The sequence below is a fragment of the Ammospiza caudacuta genome, chromosome 5 (assembly GCF_027887145.1).
Source record: "Ammospiza caudacuta isolate bAmmCau1 chromosome 5, bAmmCau1.pri, whole genome shotgun sequence".
Lineage (NCBI taxonomy): Eukaryota > Metazoa > Chordata > Aves > Passeriformes > Passerellidae > Ammospiza > Ammospiza caudacuta.
Window position 1 is genome coordinate 55,458,837 of NC_080597.1, and position 25,456 is coordinate 55,484,292.

At 39.8% G+C, this 25,456-nt stretch overlaps 1 protein-coding gene across 5 annotated transcripts in view; it reads left to right on the plus strand.

The window, feature by feature from the left end:
• CPED1 (cadherin like and PC-esterase domain containing 1) overlaps positions 1-18,869 on the plus strand; it is a 158,377-nt gene extending 139,508 nt beyond the window's left edge. For 4 of the 5 annotated variants that reach the window (XM_058804615.1, XM_058804614.1, XM_058804616.1 and 1 more), the window contains 5 exons: positions 8,652-8,872; positions 9,134-9,235; positions 9,454-9,541; positions 11,219-11,365; positions 14,931-18,869. In XM_058804615.1, coding sequence (XP_058660598.1) covers positions 8,652-8,872; positions 9,134-9,235; positions 9,454-9,541; positions 11,219-11,365; positions 14,931-15,158 — 786 coding nt within the window. In that variant the 3' untranslated portion in view covers positions 15,159-18,869. Of the gene's footprint in view, positions 1-8,651; positions 8,873-9,133; positions 9,236-9,453; positions 9,542-11,177; positions 11,366-14,930 lie in introns of those variants that run through there. The other variant, XM_058804617.1, reaches the window with a different exon arrangement.
• The last annotated feature ends 6,587 nt before the right edge of the window (positions 18,870-25,456 follow it).

Consider the following 25,456-nt stretch of genomic DNA (forward strand, 5'->3'; position numbering starts at 1 on the left):
GTTTAAGCAACCTGGACCTTTTATAAAGGAGCTATTGAGCAGTAGGAAGATAGAATTCTTGTGAACAAATACATGTTAATTTTAAAAGAAATTTTCATAACCATCTATAAATATTTATATATTCTCAATTGTGATTTTAGTTTTAATTTATTATATACCTTGTCTCTAAGTACTACTGAGATCACTGATGTCTCAAACTGAAGATATCATAGTTTCCACAATAAAATAAGCAAAAGGTTTCAATGCTGGAAACAAAAGCAGATGTTAAAAAAAAGCATGAGTGCCAAATGAAAGGGCAAAAATCATTAACCCAAGTGAGGACATTGGGGTGATCTGGAATGATGTTTGATTTACATTGTTTGTTGAAATTAGCTAAGAACAACAGAACTCATTCATGTGTCCACTCAAAATGGGCTCAACTAACCCATGTGCCTCTTTATTCAGGAATTTTGAATATTCAGCTTATATTGCTTTGGTCTCTGGAGTTAGAAATCCCTTACACAGGACGTCTTTGCCTTTTGCATAGACAGAGGAATTGAGTGCACCCTCAGCAAGTTTGCTGACAGCACCAAGCTGTGTGGTACAGTTGACTTGCTGAAGAGAAGGGATGCCATCCAGAGGGACCTTGACAGGCTTGAGAGGGGGCCTCTGTGAACCTCATGAAGTTCAACAAGGCCGAGTGCAAGGTCCTGCACCTGTGTCGGGGCAATCCAATCACAAATACAGGCTGGGCAGAGAATGGACTGAAAGCAGCCCTGGTGAGAAGACTTAGGGATGTTTGTGGACAAAAAGCGCAACACAGTAGTGTGCACTCACAGCCCAGAAAGCCAGCTGTGCCCTGGGCTGCATCAGAAGCAGTGTGGGCAGCAGGCTGAAGTGATTTTCACCCTCTGCTCTGCTGAGACCCTGCCTGGAGTCCTGTGCCCAGCTTTGGGGTCCTCAGCAAAAGGAAAATGCTGACTGCTGGAATGAGTGCAGAGGAGGGCCCATGAGGCCCCCCTGGGCTGGGGCACCTCTCCTATGAAGACAGACTCTGAGAGTTGGAGCTGTTTAGTCTGGAGTAGGGAAGGCTCTGGAGAGACTTTAGAGGAGCCTTCCAGTATCTGAAAGGAATCTAGTAGAGAGACAGAGAGGGACCTTTTTACCAGGGCTAGTAGTGATAGGGCAAGGGGGAATGGCCTTGAGCTGAAAGAGGGTAGGTTTAGATATCAGGAAGAAATCCTTTACTCTAAGGATTGGGAGGCTCTGGCAGATGTTGCCCAGAGAAGCTGTGAACTTGCCATCCTCAGATCCAGGCTGGATGGGGTTCCGAGCAACCTGGACTACTGGAAGGTTCCCTGCACATATCAGGGGATTGGAACTAGATGATCTTTAAGGTCCCTTCCAACCCAAACCATTCCATGATTCTATGATCATGCTAGGACACAAACAGCGTAAGTCTGTGATTACATCTTTTCATTTAAATTGGAGGTGTTAATCTCTATGCCATTGTCAGATTTCAACTTTGTTATCTGGAGGCTGTTTCCATGCTTCTCTATTAGTTTTAGAAGGGAGAAAAAAAAGATGAAAAAATGCCTACTTATATTTCTACTTATAATGAATGTGAAGGGAAACATGCAACAATTAACCAGTGTTATGCTGTGTTCCTGACTTGTGTTCACTTCAGCAAGTGATGAATTAAGATGTAAAGTGGATGCTCTTTTTGACTGAATGCAGAATATGGAAGATCAAGTGTGTCTTTGAGTGCAACCTTTCTATTTTTCTTGTGTTTCATAGAACAATGGTAAAAGGCAGCAGATATCTCTTGATCGCTAATTTCTTGTATTAATTTGTCAATATTTCTGAAATATATCTGTGGTCACCCAAACAGACCACTTCCTTCCTACCTGCATCATAATTAAGCCTTCAAAAATGCTTTCTAATTTAATTTCTAACTCCAGGCCACTTTTATTTATTATATTAAAATTTATTTCTTTTCCAAAGCTCATCTGAGCTTTATAATCTTTCTCTGTAACTGAAATCCGTTTCCCTGGCTATGAGTTCCAATTGATTTCACATCATCATTAACTGCTATTTTAGATTGTGTGCATATAAAACTGTTTGAACTAAGTTGTTTCTGTGTGTTTTGGTTTAACCTGGCAGGCAGCTGAAGACCACACAGCCATTCACTCACTTGCCCACAGGGATAAGAGAAACAATCAGAAAACAGATAAAACTTGTGGGTTCAGAAAGGGATAGTTTTAGTAGAATGGAAGAGGAAGTGAAAATAGTAGTAGCAGTAATAATAATAATAATAATAACCCAAAGTAATGCACAGTGCAATTTCTCAGCACCCACTAACTGATGCCCATCTCATCCCAGAGCACAGCTGCTGCTCCCCAACCAATTCCCCCCAGTTTTAATGTTTAGCATGATGCCATGTGGTTTGAAAGATCCCTTTGGCCAGTTGGGGTCAGCTGTCCTGGCTGTGTCCACTCCCAGCTTCCCGTGCCATTCTCCTCTCTGGCAGGGAAGAATGAGAAGCTGAAAAGTCCTTGACTCAGTGTGAGTGCTGCTCAGCAACAATGAAACCCTCAGTGTGTTACCAACTTTATTCTTATCCTGAATCCAAACCACGGCACTGTACCAGCTACCAGGAAGAAAATTAATTCTATCCCACCCAAACCCAGGACATTTGGTTTCATAAAAACATAAGACCACCTGTAGTGAAACAATAACAGTCAAGCTGATGGAGACATGAGAAAATATGTACATGCACAGAAACAGTTTAATGAGACCTTTTTTTGCTTTATGATGTGTTAGCAAGAATAGTCAGTCATATGTTTGTATTTCATACATAGTAAACAGGAAAATGTTGAAGTGCTGAGGTTAAGGTTGTTCTGGCTGAGTAGATTTTCTTTCAGTCCACTTTTAATATCAGCGGTCTTTTTTCTCTTCCACTTTAAAGGTAATGAGATGCTGACTGTCTCATTCTCAGGGAACTCCATATACGTGTCCTAATTGAATAAAATAAATTGTTCTTCATAATAAAATATTAAGCATCACAATAAAATATTATATCTGTATTATGTTGGCTCAACAAAATTCTCTGCAGATGTGATTAATGACTTTTTACTGTAAGACATATACAAATCTATAAAGATAATGCTTTGATTTTTGTACAAGATTGATTTTGTACTTTTAAAAATGGGTTCTAACAGGTTATTACTTATCCAATTAGCAGTATATAGAAAACTGGTCTTGATTGCTGAAGGGATATATATTTTGCTTATCTTTGAGAAAAACTAACCAGAGTTTAGTCTTATAATAAAATACCATTGAGTCATGTGTAATTAAGAACAGGAAATATGAAAAGGCAATATTTGCTGAAGTACATAAAATTCAGCTGTTAAAACAGGAATTTTAACTTATGATTTCTTAATAATATTTTAGAGTTAAGTAGTGTTTTGAACTTACAGGTGTTTAAATTTCCCAAGTGTGGTTAATTTTTAATGATAGGTCTGGTTAAGAAGTGAATTCCACTATGCTTACACAATCTTTCAAAGCCTTTAAGCTATAATGGAATTTTTCACACGAAATATTTGCAACAAGACAGTGAAAACATCTGTCTGTGTGGAAGTGTTGTTCTTTGTATGGTAAAATTATAACCTTATGTTTGATCATTTAGTCATCCTGCAGACAACTCCCCCATCAGCTTGAACAGTTCATGACTTGTGCCAGACTTGTAAAAAGAGAGAGAGATAGCTCACTCTACAAATCTCAGCCATCACATTCCTCATTATTATCATAGAGATAAATACAGAACCATCCCTGGAGCCTTTTGTTCAAAACATATTGAATACTACATGGGACATGTAACTACAATGAGTTCATCTAAAGGTATAGAAATAAATCTGGTTTTAGTTACCATACATTCAATTACATTGAGAGATTATTTTAATTCATCAGAACTCTTGGGTTAGTTGAAGGACATAGGTTTTCTTCCTCAGGCTAAACACCACTTATTTTAGCCTTTGAGTCTTCCAAGCATTTGCTAAAAATGAAGCTGACTTGCAAAAGGTGACTTTGAAAGATGCTTTCTGATGGCCTGCATATACCATAACAAAATGTATTTGGCCAGCTCTGCCCAAGGGCAGTTTGAAAAGAGGGTAGGATTACCTACAGATTTCCTCTTTGTTCACTTCAATTTTTTTTTTCTTTTGAGAAGAAAAAGAAGAATTTGGGGTTTTTTCCAGGATTTTCACATCTCACATCATGGTTGAACCAATGGTTAGAAGCAGATGGTTGGATACAGACCAAATCTTAATGAATGGATGCAGTGTGAATGCAGATGTGCTGATGATGTGCTAAGCATCCACCAGCCTGGGGTGCATCAAATTACAAGAAATCCACACCTATCTTTCTATCTGAGATCTTCTTTAGACTTATGAGAGAGCATTCCCTTCAAAATCCCAGCACGCAGTCTCCAGAGGATGACTACAGACTTTAGAGCTCTATCTCAGAGCTAGAGGGCAAGAACCACAGGTTTCACATACTGCAGTCCTAGTTTTCATACCTTTCCAAAAAACTGTGATTTCACCATGGAAGACAGAGTTAAACAAATTTTTCTGATGCCAGTGATACAGTCCTGATATGGCTCATACCTACTAGAACAATCAAAGATTTCATGACTGTAAGTTAGTCTGGTTACTCTAATTGACTGACATCTTTAAGGATGACCTCCCCTTTTGGTCTGTTTTTCTGTACACCTACAAGTCCACTTTGGCTCATCTTTCTTTCTTTCTTTCTTTCTTTCTTTCTTTCTTTCTTTCTTTCTTTCTTTCTTTCTTTCTTTCTTTCTTTCTTTCTTTCTTTCTTTCTTCTTTTCTTCCTTCCTTCTGCCACTTCCTTCCGCCACTTCCTTCCACCACTTCCTTCCGCCACTTCCGCCACTTCCGCCACTTCCGCCACTTCCTTCCTGCCGCCACTTCCTTCCGCCACTTCCTTCTGCCACTTCCTTCCGCCACTTCCTTCCTTCCTTCCGCCACTTCCTTCCGCCACTTCCTTCCTTCCGCCACTTCCTTCCTTCCTTCTGCCACTTCCTTCCGCCACTTCCTTCCTTCCGCCACTTCCTTCTTTCCGCCACTTCCTTCCACCACTTCCTTCCTTCCTTCCTTCCTTCCTTCCTTCCTTCCTTCCTTCCTTCCTTCCTTCCTTCCTTCCTTCCTTCCTTCCTTCCTTCCTTCCTTCCTTCCTTCCTTCCTTCCTTCCTTCCTTCCGCCACTTCCTTCCGCCACTTCCTTCCGCCACTTCCTTCCGCCACTTCCTTCCGCCACTTCCTTCCGCCACTTCCTTCCGCCACTTCCTTCCTTCCTTCCGCCACTTCCTTCCTTCTGCCACTTCCTTCCGCCACTTCCGCCACTTCCGCCACCTCTGCCACTTCCACCACTTCCTTCAACCACTTCCTTCTTTCCGCCACTTCCTTCCTTCCGCCACTTCCTTCCTTCCTTCCCACTTGCAGCAAGCCTTGACTATTCTCTTAGCAGACCTGTGTCTAAAAGTCTAGGTTAATTTCCCTAGTGGTACAACCGGTATTTTACCTAGTGTGGTATTGCTGTAGTTCTCATTCCTGATTTGGAAATAGGCTGAGTGCAGTCTCATCAGTCTTGTGATGGTATTTGAAGAAGTATGTCAGGGCCTTAACAGCGGTCTGTTTCATCTAGTTCCAAAGGAATCTGCTCTGACTTCTGTCACCTATTTCACATTCGCAGAACATCAGGACAACAACAACAGTAATATGCTATGGCCAACCTGATATTTTCATATGGTGCCCAGCATCATGGCATTTCCAGACTAGAGTTGCCCCTTCAAGACATGATCTTAAGTTTCTTCCGGTAGAGGTTTACTAAATGACTGCACATAGTGCTCTTCCATCTCCAGACCTGGCCAGAAAGGTACCCAGGGCAAACTTGAAAATTCATTCATGGGTCCATTGTTTGTATCTATGTAGGTATAGGAAAATTGCGAAGCCCTAAAATGCTAAATCATGTAATTGTGTGGATTGGGATGTGTGTATGTGTTTTGCTCTAATTTTGACATAACAAAAAGAAAATGGGAAAGAGATCTTAATCTTTGATGCCCTGCAGTGTTTGAGACTTAGGAAATGTTTGGCACAACCCTTCACACATCACCTGCTAGTGAATGCACAATGTTGGCAAAAAAGACACCTGTGCATCCTGTTCATTGACACTGGCCATGGTTCTTTTCTTCTTTTTTTTTCCCATGAAAGTTGTCCTGCTATTTTAAATCAGTAGTAGGTGAGATTAGGTCAAATATAGTTAGGAGAAAACAATGATGAGAATTCTAGTCACACTAGAATGAGATAAAAATGTCCTGTCTACCAATTTTGTATAATTAATAGCTGAATATGCTTCTTTGCAATTCCCATGTGCTGTGATAACAAAATGGTGTCATATGGTATTAGAAGTAGAAGAGAAACAGTCTTGTATGTTTTACCAACTGCTGTATGTGTGTAACTTGGTAGGGCCTGTTTGTTATTCTGCTAATGATGTGTTGGGTTTTTACAGAAATGTTCTCACCCACATTACAAGCTCATGATGTCCTTGCCTGCAAGTATCTGAGAACTGCTGTTTAAATAGATATGCATCAAGATACTCCAGTGATGGGTGTATGAAATGGAGATTAAATTGTCATGGATATAGACAGGCTGGAGAATCAAGAGATTTTGCAACCTAAAAGAATTGTTGCTTAAAACCTCAAGTTTACCTACTTTAGAATTAGGACATATTTTAAGACTGTCTTTCTAATTGTAAATAATTTTATGCATGTATGTGTCTGTCAGAGAGGGAAAGAGGATATCCAACCAGTCCTTCCATGGATCCAAGGATCCTTGACTTCTGTGAGTCATGTTATGCTTGATTTAAAGAGGTTTCTTCTGACACGATGTGAAAAGCTGTAAATCCCCTTGCGTGTGAGAGCAATGCTTGTGCAATACAAACATGAACAGCAGCTGTTTAAGAATTTCCTCTATGAAGAGGCTTTGAGAGATCCAGGACAGGAGTTAGAAGAGCCTCTGTGAGCTCAGTGCTAGTTTTAATTTGTTTGCTACCACACATAATCTATCAAGAGCTTCTCTGCAGCCCACAAGGGGCACGGCATGGGAAGTTGTAGGCATTGTCCTGCCCGTTCTTGGCCCTAACATCTGATGAGGGTAGGCTCATCTGAAATTCCTTCTCTTATGTGGGAAGTATCACTGGTACTCTGTTTCTTATTTTTAATCACAATAGGTTAATAGTTAATAGAGAAATGGAATCAGTTTGCAAAACTGTGACATTCCTGAAGGAAATAAATAGATAGATGTGTTAGATGCATGTAGTCTCAAATGTCTGTACCACATAAAATCTCTAAAAAAACCTTTAGAAATATATCCTTAAATGTATCATCTTGTGCAGTCTCAATTTTATTTGCATAATCAAATATTCAAGGTGGAAATGGTAAAACATCAAACTCCAAATTAAGAAATGAAACAACAAAATGCCAACTTGCAGGATGCCAACTATCTGAGTGCCAGAGGAGGTAGGAGAAGCTGAGTATTTCTGTGCAGAGAATAGGGCTGTTACTGTGTCATGGCTCTGTGGTGTTTCTTAATCCCAGTTTTACATATCTACTCCTCATTGTGGATTTCTGGCTGAGCTGACTGGGGTAATTGATTCTGCACACAGTTTCATTGGCAAACCACAGTGAACCTGGATTCTCCTACTCTTTGGACTTGTCTTCTATTACCTACTTCATCAGAAGGAAATGCTGGTCCTATCCACTCAAAATGGGGCAATAGCATTAAAAAAAATTCCCACAACACTTTAGGTTCTTTGGTCTCCCGATACAGAGATGTTTGTTTTTTCAGAGAATCTACAGAATGAGTAGGAGGAAACCCAAATTTGATTTTATTCATTTGCAAGTTCAGGGTAGCTGAGCAGAGACTGCTATACTTAACATACATTTCTCAGGATTTCTAACTCCCTTCAGGCCATGAAGCTTTCTGATGGTCACATCACACATGACAGGACTCCATTCAGATTATCCTCCACCCAAATAACATCCTTTTCTTTCCCCTTTGAACCTGCAGAAAGACCATCTCTCTAGAAATAAGGCAGCAGCTGCATCCTTGATGGGGTGTGTGGGTGTGGGGGTGTGTGTGTGCTAGTTTGGTGCAAATTCTAATTAATCCCATTTATAGAAGACCAATACTCACTGTGCAGGAGCAAACCACATGAACAACTGTAGGAAATAAAATCAGGAAGCTGCAAGCAATCATGAGAGCAATTGTGTACTAGGAATTAGAAGCAAATATAAACTTAAGCAAAAGAAATTATCACCAAGGAAGAAAGATGCAGGGCTAATTTTGCAGCTATAGCCATCTATAACCTGTACTTTTTGTATTTAATATACATAATTTGGCTTTTTATTAATCAAATCACACAGATTTTGCTAAAGGACAAATTTAATTAAGATGCCAGGGTACTGGCTGTTCACAAAGATATTTCTGGAACATTATAAGAAGCATTTAAAAACCTCCCAACAAGCTGTATTCTTTTCCTTGCTTTTGGTTTGTGTACTGTACAGCTTCTAAGTCATACCTTTTCCATCTGAAGATTCTTTTTATAGGTGACTCAACTAACAGAGGGATGATGTATTATCTGATTGAAAGAGTGAATAAGACTCTTCAGGAATGGCAGAAGACCCATGATGTTAAATGTTATCACAATATCAATGAGGGGAAAACATTTATCAGTTACTCCTACTACCCCCAGTTCTGGATGAATGCAAACCAGAGACCGACTTTTGAAAAAGCACTGGAACAGCTGCTGCAGAGGTACTGCACAAACTCTGTATCTCCCTTGTTTGCATTATTATTCTATTCACAAATGTGTTTAACACATTTTACAATTAAAGTCAGTAAACAATAAAACATAAGGTGCACAGATCATATTGTGTGGTTAAAAAATAGCTGAAAATTACATCAGGCCTCTGATCAGGGTGCCAGATACAGTTCAGTGAAATGCAAAGCAATGTAGTTAAAATGTTTGCCATCTGTTTAAAGCAACATGTGATGTTTTTCTTTTCTGGGTTTCAGATCACGTCCTCTGGAGAACACAGACCAGACTGTATTAATTGTAGGTGGTGTTCAGTGGCTTAATTCCAATCACCTGCAAATTATCCAAAAGGTGTTGAGCAGGTAATGCTATGTACTTGGTGTTATTCCAATTTTTGATATTGTAAATTATGAGAAACAACAAAAAAATTTAAATACAAACTTTTAATTTGTTTTTTTTTTGATAGGCATGTATTTTAGTGACTTTGAAAAAAATTAAACATGCATTGTTTTTTGATGTGTGTCTTAAGTAAAAAGTGTGTCCTTGTTGTTTTTTTGTTTTTTTTTAATTTGCAAAACAGGGAAAATCTATCAAATATCCTGGTAATTGTCAAATCCATAGGGATGGGCTTTCACCTTCCAGTGGATGGAATCCATTCTCTGTCACAGGTAAGCTGCAGTACATTTTGAGTGCAGTTTCATGGAAGACTCATCATTTCATTGTTAATTTTGCTCTTCTGGTCAAAATATGCTATGTCTGCTGAGCACATTCTAAGTGGATCAAAGGAAGATTAATGTTTGTATTTGCTCATACTGCTTGATAGGGATTCAAACCAATTTCCTTATTTCATGGATTCTGCTGCAATCAGAGAGCCATTTGAGAACCCATGCTTGGTCAGCTGTCCCAAGAACCAGAAGAAGCTCCAATATGAGTCCTGCTGCCAAAATTGAGAGATCATTCTGGGGATAAGCAGATTGCTCCTCATACTACATTGCACACAGGCCCTCCCCCGGCTTCCTCCATGATTTCTGCTGGATCCAATTCACTTGTCTGGCTTGCACAGCTCAATAAATCTATCTTAACCCACCTGTGAAGCCAGAACATTACAGAGCAGCTGGAATGTACCAGTGAATCCAGCCTGTTATTTGCATGTTAATGAGATGTTACAGTCAGTTTAAATCACACCCAAGACTCTCAGAGTAACAAATGTGCTCATTTCAATGCACTGTGCCACTCACTCAATTCACTATTTTTATTTACCACTTGGACAATGATTCTCTATTGAACACACACAAAATGCATGGATGAGAAGCACTGGAAGGCAGAACAGAGTAAATGATGCCTCCCAGTGCTGTGTGTCATGCTCCAGCTATTCCCAGGTGTTGAAAAGAGAAAATTACTGCCTTTCACAGATTCCATACAGCACTCCTTGAGCACTGGGGACTAGTGCCCACATCTCCTTGCAACCATAACACATTGCTGTATTCAGCGTGTCACTTCCTGCTACTCTCACCCTTCTCTTTGCTACAGAGCCTGCCCTGTTAGTACTGCCTATCTGCCTTGTCTCTACTGAAGGTCTTATTGATTCAAACAATTTTCCTAACTTATCTGGAGGACCTAAATAGAATAAAGTAAGGAAATTATTGTCATCAACATGAAGAAACATTTTCATAGCTCCCATCAGAGTTTCCAGCAAAGTTCAGTCCTAGGATGAAGAGCTTCAATCCAGGGTATGTGAGGCAAGGATAGAGTATTAAAGGCTTCCTAAGGATTTTTCTTTTTCTTCTTCATTAAATTTACAAAACTCCAGAAATCAGCTACAGTGTATAACCAACATTCTTTTCCCTTTCAACATTGGAATCATATGCCAAATTACCCATGTGGTTTTTATGCTCCAGGCTTCAGGATTACCCCAAAAGGGACCCCTATAGTCCCTTTTAAGCAACTGCCTCAATGAATTTGATTTGAAGCTGAATTTTTCTTTAAAGGAGCATTTTCACCATTTGTTACAGACAAACTTTACAAATGGAATTTTTTTCTGAATTATACCTCATATTAGCGAAGTACATGTTAAAAACCATTACCCAAGAATTATATTTTAAATAATCATGAAATCTTCCTATAAAGGAAGCTGCACATCTACTGAAAAGTAATTATAGTTTCTGAAAAAACCCTACATCAGTCTTGGAGTTGTAGCTTTTTTTGAGAGTGAAGCTATAGTAATTCATGTCTGTAGTATAATGTCATTGCTCATTCAAAATGCAGTTTTGCTATTTTTTCCATGATGCAATAACCTTTAAACAGTCCTTCTGACAAGACATTGCAACATTTTATCTGGAATGCAGGCAGAAGTGCAAAACTTGTGGAATGAAAACTTGATTATTCTGGATACAGCAAAAAATTTGGGCTATGAAGTGGTTGACACCTTTGTCATCACCATGGGACGCTACAAAGAATTCCTGCAAGGGAAGTGTGGCTGCCATTTCCATGAGGTAATAGTTTACACTTGTATCATTCCCAGGTATTTAAGATATTTTAACTGTTAGATCTTAGAAACAAGAAGATACATGGTGAGGTCAGCGTCTGTCACTCAAAGTTAGGCCTGAATACAAATTGTGGGGAAAGCAGTTTGCATGGTGGCGCTTGTCCACCATTGCTCACCTTGGGTGAGGGGTGGGGTGCAAGGCCACCCAAGGACATGCTGAACTGCTGGAATGGTGAAATAAAAATGAACAAACATACCCTTCTGCAAAGGTAACTCATATAAAAGGATGTTGTACAGTTTCCTGGTTCTTGTATTATTTGTTACCTGTTATATATCTCTGCTGCTTCTGCATGGACTCAGTTTCTCTTTTTACTCAGTCTCATGGGCTTTTGACTGATGCATTCCTAACTGAACAACTCAGCACACTCACTTCAAACCATAAGTACAATTAAAAGGGAGCTTAAAATTGAAGAACCAATCTTACTGCTATATATCTCTTTTGCTATGTCTGAGAAAAAATAATCTGCAATAGTTACAGTGATCCACTGTACCAACAGAAGTGTAGACTGATTGTTCTCCCTCACACCGGTAGTCCTGCTTTCTTGACTGAAATCTATAGAATTTTTTGGGAGTGTTATCAGACCCACGTAAGCTCATGTGCCACACATCAACCACACAGCTGGTTTCCACCTCAGGCTCCACAGCAGCTCACATGTTTTCAGGTCAGTGCCATGGCTTCTATCCTGCTCTGGGGCCAGCATCAGCAGGTGTGGTAGTTAACCATTCCTCTAATCCACACTTGAGGGGCACAAACATAGCTCAGTCCAAATGAACCTGGAAAAGAGGGAGTAAGTCCCAGAGTAGATATTTATGTGATTGATAAATAGTCCCGTGGAGCAAATGCTTCTTTCCCTCCTTTTTACCCAGACAGTTGTATTGACCCTTTTTTATCAAGAGCCCAGATGCTGTTGTTTTTGTGGGTCACTGCTGATGTTTGCCATTTCCACAGGTCTTGTGAGCGAAACAGAGAGCTTCAAAATTAAATATTTCAAATGCTTTGCATGGAACTCTGTGGAGAAAACAGCAGGGTGTGATCAGTCATCAGCATTTCTCATGAACTGCTCCATCATTTTGTATGAGCTCATGTGCAGATTTGGTCTTGCTTCTCTGCTGAAGGAATCTCAATGGAGTATGTGTTTCTGGGGAGGATCAGGAGAGAATCTGGCTCACAGTGCTGTTATTAACGAGGCTTGAGAAGTGATTGTGCCTGAAAGAGCCATAGATATGCCCAATAGAATCCATCATGCACCAAAAACCAGACTTGATCTTTGAGGAAAGCAAAAATAAAGTCCTTGAGTTCTTTTTATACTTCATTAGTTTTAATAGTTTTGTCATCAGCTTATTTCTGCATCCTGGCAAGTGGAGTTTCATTAGGTGCTGAAGCAATTTGCACCAGGAAAATGACATTTTGCCCCCAAGAACAGAGCCAAGAACACTGTGTGAAACCTCAGCACTTTCCATGTTTTCTGAGACCAGATGAGATAGATTAAATCTCGTGTTTTGTACTTTCACTTTCTTTCTCTTAAAAACTGACATTCCTAAAGTATCAGAAGATGACACCCCTGTGTAAATGACATCTGAGCTAAACATGGCTGTGCAGGAATGGAGGACTGTCCATTTTGTACAGTCAGAAAACAAGAACTGAAATGCTTTCAGCAGTTCTCATTTAGCTCCCACTAACTGGCTAAGAGAAAGCTGTTTCCTTGGAATGGCCTGAAGATTTGAGTTCCCACCAACCCATTTCAGAGGGTCTCAGGTGACCCTGATAGACAGAAATCTCCATCTCTGTAGACTTGCTCAGGTTTCTAAGGGATCTGGATTTTCAAAGGGATTATACTGAGCTGGGACAAAATATCTTGCATAACCCTGGCACTTACTGCCCAACATAATTCTAGTTCTATGCACACATGAGAACTTGATTTTTATCTACCTCATTCTTTGAAAATGCTTACAGACATTGGTCAGCACTATACAAATATTACAGAAGCTATTTTGGATTTCAGATTGATTTCCTATTTTAATGGCAGTGAAATAATAATCACTACACAGAAATTAGCAGCCCTGGGATTTTTGTGTCTTAATAGGTGGCTGGCTGCTGGTGGCTGGGTGAACATTAGATTGCATTCCTGGGAGATTATGCCTAACAGGAATGCAGTTTGGGTGATTGGTTCAAGGTGGCATCATTTTGAAATAATTGCAAGATCTAAGGCACTAATTTAGAAAAATGAACCTACAGTAATCGCATGAAAATAAATAGTAGCCCTTGGCTTAGCTGTATGAAATTGATCAGAGGATATATTAATTTTCTACATGAATAATTCCTGGTCTGTTTTCTGCCAGCTCCCTCAAAATTTCTCTGCTCAGTCTTTCAAGCCTTTGCACTTGTTATTTCTTCACTCACACCTAATTTTGTATGATTTATTTCACTGCATATGAGTGTTGATTCTGATTGTTCAGTGACAGTAAATATATATTATATTTAAATTTTTATATTGTATATAAATATACATTATATTTTTAAAAGCTAACATGCTTCAGCATAAATATGTGCATTAATAAATGAATTCTGCATTTTCAAGTGTCTGCTGTGATTGACACAGCAGGAAAACTGATAGGCATCAGAGCTATTAAATCAGCATACATGTACTATTTTAAAAACAAGTTGACCACCTTTTATGCATTCTCTGGGTTTTCCACTGCCTGGGCTGAGGTTCTCTGTCCTACATATGTGCAAGGTTCTGTCTCTCTCAAAGCTGCTTCATTATTCAGTGACTGAGTATTCACTGAGACAAGACCTTCAGCATTTCACTGGAGATCACCCCAGTCGTTAAACTCCTGACAGCCATACCTTTCACTTTCTCTCTTGTTAGTCCCACGAACACAGTTTTATTCCATACAAGCTAAACACAATAATCCCAGAGCTTTATACATATTTCAGGGGCCAAGGTGAAGTATTCTTCAACACTCAGTTACTGAATCGCGTTGTGGTTCTGTCCCTGTGGAGTCCTGGGGAGAGGGATGTGAATTGCTCCATAACTCCCTTCTTGTAGAAATGACACACGAGGGTTTTCCTCTCAATGTGAGGCTGGGCCAGGCTTGCATCAGGATGTCAGAATGAGGCATTCTCACAGGATTCATAGCTAAGACACATTATATGTGCCTCAAGTGCTTGGTATCAGACCAAGATTTAAACCTTTCTACAACTTGGAGCAGTCATGAGTTTTGTTTTGGGTAAATTGTCTCTGACAAAGGCAACAGAGTCTAATGAACAAAGGCATTACAAAGTCAAATGACTGAGTATAATGGCCTATGAATGTAGATTTAAAAAATTAAGATCTTGCTCTTTAGTTAGTTTACAACATAACAAATTTGCTATTAAAATAATATTTACTCAAAGTAAGAGTATCAAGACCTGCTTCATGGACAACTGCCTCAGCATTTCTGCACACAGCTGTGTGTCTGTCTTTCTAGGTGCAGGCAGAAAGCATTCACATATGTCATTTCTTTTGCAGGTGGTGAAATCCAATCCCTCTGAAGAAAGGCCACACATAACAATGACGTTATCGGGGCACTATACGCTGGGGAAATATTTCGGCAGTCAAAGCACAGCATCACAACTGCAGGACTATGCAACAAATTCTCAGTCCCCCTATCATGTCCGAGGTCCAATAAATCAAGTTTATTCTGAAATCCTTCTCAGCAGGCTCTGTGCACATAAGAGGGAGTTTGTCAGCACATAGCCTCCCTTGGATGTAGCACCGAGACTAGAGAAGTGCCACTGCCTGAGGGACAATTGAAGGAGCATGGTGGATTAAGATATGCTTCCTCAACTGACTGCATACACACAAAGAGAATTTGGGACATGTGGTATTTTCCCAAAAACCTTGTGAAATTAAGATATGCCCTGGTGACTCTTTTGTGTGAAAGTGGAAGATGGAGGGTTGCAAAGGAGAGAAGAGGGGAAGTTACTTGAACTGTTGCCAAAGACTAGAACAGCTGTACTTCAAGCAAGTGTGTATTATTGATAGCAAAAAGAGACCTATATATTCACTTGAACATTTGGAAAGGGCTGCTTTAGGTCTTCAGCACTATCTACTTTTCTATTTATAGAAACACTGTAATATTTGAATGTATTTAGAAACTGACTACATTCCGTTTGAAAGAGTTTTATTTTATGTGGAGAGTTTTCACTTCCATGTTATTCATTTTCTGTTTAGAAACTTGGTTTATACAATCTGAAAATGTCTATTAGCATTTTACTGGCGATGCTGAGTTTTGAACTCTAGTGGTTTTAGTAAAAACACATCTCTTTGTATTTTAGATGGAACAGATATCTACTTTATTTTTTTGCATGTTCTGAAGCTAATAGGGAGATAGATTAGCTATACTTGAGACTGATTGAAACTGTCTCAATGTAACATGTAAATATAGTGAATTTGTTAACATTAATTTATTTATGGTCCCAGTTTAGGAGAGTGTCCATATGCAGGAAGAATGCTTAGATAAGTGCTTCAGTGTCTACCTTGTCCTGAAAGCCAATCAAGTATTCTTCCTGCAGAGAAGTGCCATTTCTTTAATGATTTTTTTATAAAATGCTTGCCAATGTGCAAAGCCAGTACCACAAACATAACAAAAATCCCCCTTTCAAGCACACATAAGATTTTCAGGATCTGGTGATTTATCAATCACAGGAAGTGTGTGATGTGATGGCAGCAGAATATACTGCCAGCATCACTTGCTTGGCACGGACAGCCAGTTTCAGTTCAGTCCTTTTCAGAACTGCAGCTTCATGCTGTAGCCCAGCTACATCCCCAGTGTTTGCAGACCTTCTATGGGTGACACCCCGGGGAGAAGCTGTGTGTTGGTCCCCTCCACAGTGCTGGCAGCCCTCTCATTCACAGCTGTGGTACCCAATGGGAAACCCTGCACAGCCCAGGATTAGCAGCTGGGTGACAGGTTAGTGGCAACCCACAGGACTGCTGTCCCTAAAAATTATCCACTTATGGATTTTTATTCATCCAGTCACACAGCAGGCAATCAAGGCACCACTCTGCCACTATGGTGTTTTAACCAGGTAGGTTCAAGTCTAACAAAGGATCTGCTGAGTTCTGTGTCATGCTTCCCAGCCACAATTTTACATATAATCCTCCTCTAGCATCTTCTTTGGGAAAACAAGCCACAATGTCAGGGAATAAACAAAGGACAGGGCTGCTCTGTGTAGAATTAGGGCTAGCAATTAATGACACAACATTTAGTATTTGGCCAAGATCCTGTATCTATCCACAGTTTGTGTGCTCAGCTGTAGTTTTGTGAATTTGTGCTTCTTCAGGTAAGATATGTAAAGTTATAATAAGAAATTGTCATCCAATATGGAGTTTGGCATCCTAGGTGATAGAGAATATCCTCCAAAATGGGATCTGGCATACCTAATTTAAGATACTTTCACTATATTGAAAAAGCTCCTAACTTAGATAATGACAAAATTAGAGAAATGGTGTGATTATATCTGTTTCTGTATATTATGCTGCTGATTGATTATAGAAAAAAGCCCCAAATTTCAATGCAAGGTTTTCCCTGACATGGAGATCTACATGAAAGATGGGTCAGGAGCTGTGCATAAATACTGAAAATATCAACATTTGGTTTTGAGCAATATGATTATCTAAAGAAAATAATTGTATGCAAAAGATGTAATATATTCTCTTGGGTGTGGAAATCCAGAGCTGCACAACCTAAAAGCTGAAGGATAGAATATCATCATTAATATTAGTAGATGCAAAATTCAGCCAGATGTCTTTGGTATTAAGATGATCGATGATAGGTATATTACAGTTCTGCTTCTGATAAGATTTTTTTTGTAGCTCATTTAAATCCACATGCTGTTACTGTTATTGTTCTGTACACAAATGTTTTTAAGCCATTAACTGGGCTTTTATGTGTTTTTTTTTTTTTTAGCTAAAATCTATTGCTGAAGTATCAGCTTAGTGATGAAAAGAAAAGAGCTGACTTTGTTATACTCTAGTGGATATCAGTGAATGTGCAATTCATCAGTTCTGGTTTCACCACAAAATGGTTTACATGTGCTGTACACCCAGATGTCTTAATGTTTTCCAAATCTTGATATTTTTCAAATGTATTAAGTGTATATTTACCTGTGTGTTTTGTATTTTTTACATGTCTATGTACATTAATATGTCTGTACAAAGTCATTGGTACAATTTGCAAATTGCTTTTATTTAAATTAGTTCTTTGAATAAGCTGTTTCCAACACTATGTATGATCCACATAGTCTTAGGAATAAACAAAGGATAGTAAGCTACATTTTTGTTATTTAACTTTAAAATATATCTAGTATCTCTATCTATGTGAAAGATGGGAGTTAAGATTCACATGCAAGGATTACTAGCTCATATGCATTAAAATTTATGGATTAAGACAATAAAAAACACAATACTGTGTTTGAATTCCAGTGAGAGCACATGTTGCTATCTGCAGTTTACCATACAATTATTGTATCTGCTGTGACATTTTGCCTGAATAAACATGAAAGTGTTCCTATAGTCCATACATCTACCTTAGTCCCATTACTTGCCATTAAAATAGCAAAGGACCTAGTTGTCAGATTGAGTTCCACCTCCTAATGCAGGCATGAATGGCCCTGGAATTAGTGGTAGGATTGGAATATTTAGGCTGGGGAACAAGAACTCTGAGAAATGGGGTTTCCTGCTCAATGTCTGCCCGGCAGTAGGCAGAGCTTAGAACAGAACTAGGGCAAACATAAAGCTACAGGCAGAGTAATAATGTAACTGTGCTGCAAAATAAACACTCTGATATATGTTGAAGTGAAGGGGAGACGACCATCCTTTAATATATCGAACTCCGATTTATTGATCGATCAGTCACTTTAAATAACAGTGTTAATTAACTTCATGCATATTCCAAAATCCAGGTTTATGATAGGCTAACAGAGAAAACTCTAACCACTCCTTTTGTTTTACAATACCGATAATTGGTTACACAAAACAAAACCAGTGTTCCCACTGTGATATGAAAGGTTCCCAAAATTTCCACATCTGTTCTCAGGGGGTCATCTTTTCCCAGAGAGGGTGTTTTGCCTGTTATGGGAAGACTGCCTGAGAACCTTATTGTTTATAAAGTGATACATGAGAGAGCCTAATTGTTTATGGAAATCAGCCTGGGAACTGCTTTTGGAACTGCTTTGCAACTACCTTTTACTGTTCTCTCCACTGTATGCCTTCATGGCCTTTTTCTTTAAGCCATCCTTGAAATAAACTCTCCACAGATATACAGAGGAGTAGTCTCAGTAATTATTGCATGCCTTCAGCTGAAGCACAGTTTACCAGTGTCCAGTGAGTTACAACTCCTCACCTCTCATATAACTCCATAGATGTTGAACAGCTGTTGAACAGTGAATTGGGTTAGAGCAGGGTACCTGGCTACCATGATCAAGTCCATCTTAATAAATATCTTCAGAATAACTGACTGACTTTGGAATAAATTTTTTTTTCATTTTTTGTAGGGAAATGCCGTGACAAGTCCTCTCTGTCGTCAGAGTTGCCAGATTTCAAGGAGCTGAAAGAACGGACTGCAAATACAACATTTAACATTAGTCATGGTATTCATTTGAAAATTATAATCTTCAGAATAATCTCTTTCACACTGTTAAATACAAGGCCTTTATTTTTCTCTTCTGTGACACATTAAAGGGACATCAAAGTAAGTTTATTTGCTTAGTGGGTGGGGTAGCGAGGCATCAAATTACCTCAAGGTTGAAATAACCACTAATAGGTATGATTCTGTTGCTATGTTGAGCCAAAGAGAATGCTTTGAAGATGCAGATATGTGTGATATTAAGTTGACTGCAGTCCAGGGATCTTCAGATTACTCTTTTAGAGTAAAGCAATTTTTAAAGGAGCAGTGAACTATTTGGCATAGACCCAAACTGCTAAACAAGTCTCTGTAGGGTCACATGAAAAATATGGTCTTACCTTCTTGTTTGCCTCCTAGCTTTGCATCTGGCTTGTCTTACCTCACAGACTATCTGCACCTGCTCTACTCCACATCAGCCTTTCTTTCAGATGACCTTAGAAGTTTGTGTTTTGTCAGACTAGCAGCTTCTGGAAATCTGAGATATAATTGTTGCAAATTCAGTCTGAATCTTCAAAATACATTTTTGTCAAGCCCAAAAGCACTAGAATAGAGCAGGGGTAGAGCAAGCCTCTTATCTAGGGCAGTGATTTTCTTTGATGAATTTAAAACAGCTGTGTTGTATTAAGTAGTTTTCATTAGCACTTAGCTCTTCATGGAGCTTGCCTTTACCAAGCAAAAATCAATCTTTCAAACTCCACTGCCATCTTTACCTGTGTAAATCTTCCAAACACTAGAGCAGTCTGTGTAAAATGCAGGCATAGATATTTATTGGTGCTGGTACATATCCTGAAGTATTTGCTGGTACCTTCACAATATCCATTGAACAGAAAAGCTCTGACTACAGAGTAAAAAGACACTGTGTATTTTAGGCTTACGCTTTACTCACCTGTGATTAGATTGTACTAAAAATAGTGCTGCATGTCAGCCTAGGCCAGCCCCTGGAGCTGAGTGTTCTAGAAAACCACTCAAGTCATTAACTGCAATGGTCAAGATGAGCCTGTGGGGTCACAACAGAGTCTTCTGCAGCACAAGTTTCTATTGTGATGGACTTGTCCCATTTTTATTTTTTTTCATCTGGCTGTTGGGCCAGCTCTCAGCACCTGTGGGCAGCTCTTCCTGCAAGCCCTCAAGCATGTTCAACAGCCTTGGCAAGGGACACCACAGTAAGCAGCCCTGAACTGAAGATCAAGCACATGTTTAAATAAAATCTGAGGTCTTTATGAAACACAACATCTGTTATGGTTTCCTCTAGTACTGAACTTGCCTAATGAGGAGCAGAATTCACTCCCATTCAGCTGAAACTCAAATACCAAGGTGTTTTCCCAGCTTTTGCAAACTTTTTTCCCCACTGCTTGCTTGCATGAAACGAAGGGAGTGAACTGCTCTGCATGCTCCTGCCTAACAGTGAGGTGTGTTCACACAGTCACTGCAGTGGGCATTTCCCTCCCATACCTCATTGTGGAGACTGCATCCCCACTGCAGATGGTGTTTTCAATATTGTGATTTTTTAATCTGTTTTGAGCAGTGACAGTCTATATGGTTAAAACAGACAGCTCAGTGTCTGCCTGCACCACCTTCCCCTGTGCTGCTCTAAGGGTGCTGAGTAGACTCTGGGTGAAGACAAGAGTGCAGAACTAAAATCCTTGACTAAGGAATAAAAATTACTCAGACATGTGGAGGGATAGAATGTAAGAAAATAAAGATAGTGCAGAAGGTAGTCTCACATCTGAGGGGTTGCAGCTGTACTTATCGCCATATTCCTAATCTTTTAGGAACAGGCCTGCTCTTAATAGAGCTGTGTCCAATAAGAAGATGAGTGCTACAAAAGAGTGGGTTAGCTGGGTGAGGAGAGAGTTGGAGTTTGTTTTTTGTGCTGTGAAGAGAGATGGAGTAAGTGCTGTGAGGAGTTGACCATGAGAAATCACTGAGAAGTTGTGGGAGCTTTGCAATACAATGACAACACAGACACCTCTTGACGAAGTCAAGGCAGTCAAGAAGAGCTTACTGCAGATCAAGTGCATGAAATTAATGTTTTCAGGAGCCCTTTAAAGTTAGTAAATTATATGGATTATTGTGAGGGTTGGAAGACCAGATCTGTGTTTGGCAGTTTCTCACTTGACGTGTTCCAAAAACATCTTTTATATTTTCTTCTGTTCTTGTCATTATCAACTTCCATATTTCTTTTATGATTCTGTGGGACTGAGAAGTTTGAAGTAATATTTCTACTCTGCCTGATAATGATTGTGCAGCCTCCCCAGATGGTAGTCAAATTATCCAACAGATGAGAGAAGTTTTATTACTTCTGAATGGCATTTTTCCTTTACTTCATAAGCCAGCTCCAAAGTTTCTTTATATTTACAGAAAGCTTTAGTTATGATAGCTCTAATGCCTTCAGTGTATTCAAAGAAATCTGCCAATCCCTATTGATCCTAACAGGACAGAAAACACTTTAAGCCTTGAAAACCTGGCCTTGCAAGCCATTAGAGCACCCAGCATGGTCTAGCCCACAAATGGCTTCCTTTGAAACAGAGAATCACAGTTGTGTTCTACTAAAGTTTTCACTGGGGTGATTACAATTTAAAGATGATTTTTGTGGACTGATGTGGGGTTTTTTTTAGCTCAGGGCCTTTGTTGAGCTCTGTTTGCAGCAAATGGTATCTATTAGCTACTGTAAAATCCTATTTCAACATCCTTTCACACTGTGTCCTGCCCAGTTCTTATAAAACACATACATACAACTGGATTTACTGCTGATGGTAAAAGGTTAAATCGTAACAGGTCTTACTGCTCCACCCATTACAGGTCCTTAAATTCTACATTGCATCATTTCTGTGCAATAACAAGGACTCAGGGTCTAGTAATCTCTTAATGCAGGGCTCCTCAGTCTCTAGAACAGTTCAGCACTGTAGCCCTGATGGAGTTATCAAAATAACACACCTTCAGCTGTGAAATGCATACAGCAGAGCCTGCAGGCATACTCAAAACTTGCCTGTTGGATCAAGGCCAGCCTGGAAGTCAAGGACAACAGCTTCTAGAGACTGGTCTCAGGCACCAAAACCTGCTTTCCTACATATTTAACAGAGGCATTGTAATTATGATTGTGGTCGCACTTAGCTTTTTTGTAATCATCACAGAAAGACCAAAATCTGAATTACTCTCTAGAGGTGTCTTTTATTTCTACAATATTGCTTACTGTAAAGGCAACCTAAAGAAACTCAGATTTTTTGATTGATGCCTAAAGTTTTGAGAGAAGAATGTCAGTTCAACAGAGATGTGTCTGTGGGATTTATTATGTAGGTAAGAGATGCTTTTACATTCCCTTCTGCTCCTTTACTGCAGGAACTTGAACACAAGGCCACCACCACCATCACCATCACCAGGAGATGTTTTCAGTATGGATAATGTGGAACATTCTCAACCTCTGCTCCTGGAGCTGCTTGTATATTTAACAGTGCACTGTTCAGAGGGACACCAGTCCTGCTGGCGAGCAGAACATTTTGTGGTAGTATGGGATATACAGGTTTAAGACTCTTCATTTGGGTAAATGAAGAACAAACCTCCACCTACTGCCTCACAAGAGGGCTAGGTGAGTGTCTGTTTCTGTGAGAAAAGCCAAACTGACAGGCACCTAACTCCAGGAAACCATAGAGATTCTTTTCCAAGTTTAGAGGTAATATCAGAGATATTGGTTGGTATGAGGGCCCCAGCTTCTAGCACTTCTGTACCAGAAGTGCGCTGTCAGCCCAAGCAACTTAGGGACTGCTGACCACTATAAAGGAAAATGTCTAATAGGCATTAAACAATGAGCCTAACCTTGGCCACATTCTCCATTTTGGCTCTATGAAGAATTTAGTGCCCTTAGCATCTCTGCACAGCACACACACAAATACACCCTCAACATTACTGCTCTGTGTGGGGCTTGCAGCTTTTCATGTAACTGCTCTCTACCTCACTTGGCTCAAAACAATACAATATAAAAGAGACCTCCTTTAATTGTAGTGTGCAAGCTGACTTGTGCAATTTCAGATGGTTTGAGTGGGGCTGTGAGATAGATTTATAAAGCTGCCATTCATCCTGTCACAACTTCTATGTCCCTGAAGACATAGGGGGAATGGCAAATGGAGAGCTGGAGCCAGGAGGGAGCTGATAATCTCTCCACATGTTAGATGCAGAAAAAGCTCATCCAGCACCACTGAAGTGCTGTTGGTGGACTGGTCTGCACCTCTTGGAGTTTAAATGCCTTGCTTCAAAGTAATATTCTTAATGTGAATAAATACCTGCTGCAAATACAACTGTGTAAATGAGATTAAAAGGGTCAGAAGCAGGAACTTTTAACTGTTTGGTAACTATATCTAACTGTCTAGAGAGCCCGAGGGACTACAATGAATCTATAAAACAAGTTAACACCTGCTCCTCACACTTCTGTTAATTAAAATTCAGTAGAGATGCAAGTCATTGAAATGAGTGATCTGTCACTCCACAGGAGCCAGTCTGGAGTGGTCTGTCTGTCTGTCTATCTGTCTGTCTAGACAACCTGTCTAGGCAATCACCACATTTGGTATCTGCTGTGCCATCTTCCATGCTCCTGCCGCCTGGGCACTGGGGTTATTTCCTAAGGCCTGAAGGACAGAATATCAGCCCTCAAGTTCACAGTCATTTCCAGTTTTGACTAGACAAACTCCAGACAATCTCTTTTGATAGTGGGGATGTCAATACAGATGCAGAGCTGACTATAAGCTCTCAACCCCCAAATAACAGTGCCACCATTTCAACACTACAGAATTTGGCCCTGCAGCTACTGGGAAAGAGTCAGTGCAGTAGCACAGCCCAATCTTTGGCAAACAAAGTGGCTGCCATGTGGCAGACAAGGGCAGCACTTGTGCATCTAGCAAGACTTCTCATGTTCAGAGGAAATGCTACCTGGGATGGACTTGCTTCAGTTTATTCCACTTGGGAATTTAAGATCTAGCCTTGCTGTCTCAATCGTAATGAGGTCTCCACCTCCTTTTGGGGCTTGAGAAAGATGAGATGGTCCTGTCTCTTTCCATCATCCTGACCACACATTTTCTGGGATGTTTGTAAGTGAAAACACCACGCTGACTGTTTGTTACCTGGTTCCAGGTTGTTGTTACCTCTGCTGAGCAAAGGCTTTCTAGGCAGAGCATAGAGGATCTGAGGAGAAAAGTCCTACAGAACATTTAATGGTTTGACAGTAATTCAGCCACAGACAAGTTGCTGAAGTGAAAAGTATGGCTAATGTCCAAGTGGCAGCGCACTGCAATATAAAATGAAAGAAAAATCAAGGCTTGATTTACGAGGGCTCTGGTAAAAATGCTATGACACAACATGGTAGGTTTTAAATAGGGATTTGAGTCTTCAAATCTTTCACCAAGTTATATTGAAGGATCTAGACTTATTTTTTTTGTTTCAGATGGAATATTTGTGGGATTTTTTCTCATCACATGACACTATTGACGGCAGTGCAAATTGAAATAAGAATCTGAGGTCCAATCCTGGCTTGATCATTGACGACAACTTGTTACTTTTGGAGAAACTAGAGAGATCTGGCAGAAATTCTCCAAATCTTTCCAGGTTATTTGTGACAGATTTAACAACTGTTATGAAAGCACCTAAGAGAATTCCCTATTATGGTCACATATTGAACTGTAATCAATGCATCTGCTTGCTGGATCCATAAATATTGTATGGTCATCTAGCCAAGAATCCAGATAATGCTGTGTCTTGCACATAGGTACAATGTGTGGATCTGTTCATGTCTAGACTCCTTTTTCCAGCTGGTTACATTTTTGTTTAAAAATATCCCCAACAAGATGCTGCAGATGGTCAGAAAATGGACATGCCTCTGAAGCCCAAAGTTCTTCAGATTTGCTCATGCTTTACTTAGGTGCATACTTTATAAACATGACTGCATGCAAGGAATTCATGGATTCTCCTGGCACATCTTGATGGATCCTGCGAACAAGTAATTGTTATCCTCTAACAAAAGCATTCCCAGACTTTTCCTTTTCCTGCCTTTCTTTGAATATTCCTCATTAAAATCCTTCGGCCCTTCTTTTCCACTCCCATCATTTTCCTTACTTCTTCATCTCCCCTTCCACCTGCCCTGTCTCTGAACAAGTGACAAGCCTCATTTTCCAATCCCCACACATCACCTTAGCCTGCTGACTAGTGCCCACTTCTCAGCTGTGGAGCTGAGGTCTCTGTCAGCTTTATTTTCTACGAAGGCCTTGTGAGCAAGACAAGGTGCCTGTGTTTACACAGGCCCACTGCATAGCTAAAACTTGTTAGAAGCAAAAGTTGTAAGAGGTCAAAAATTAAAATAAGGTGGGAATGCATTTCAGTTTTT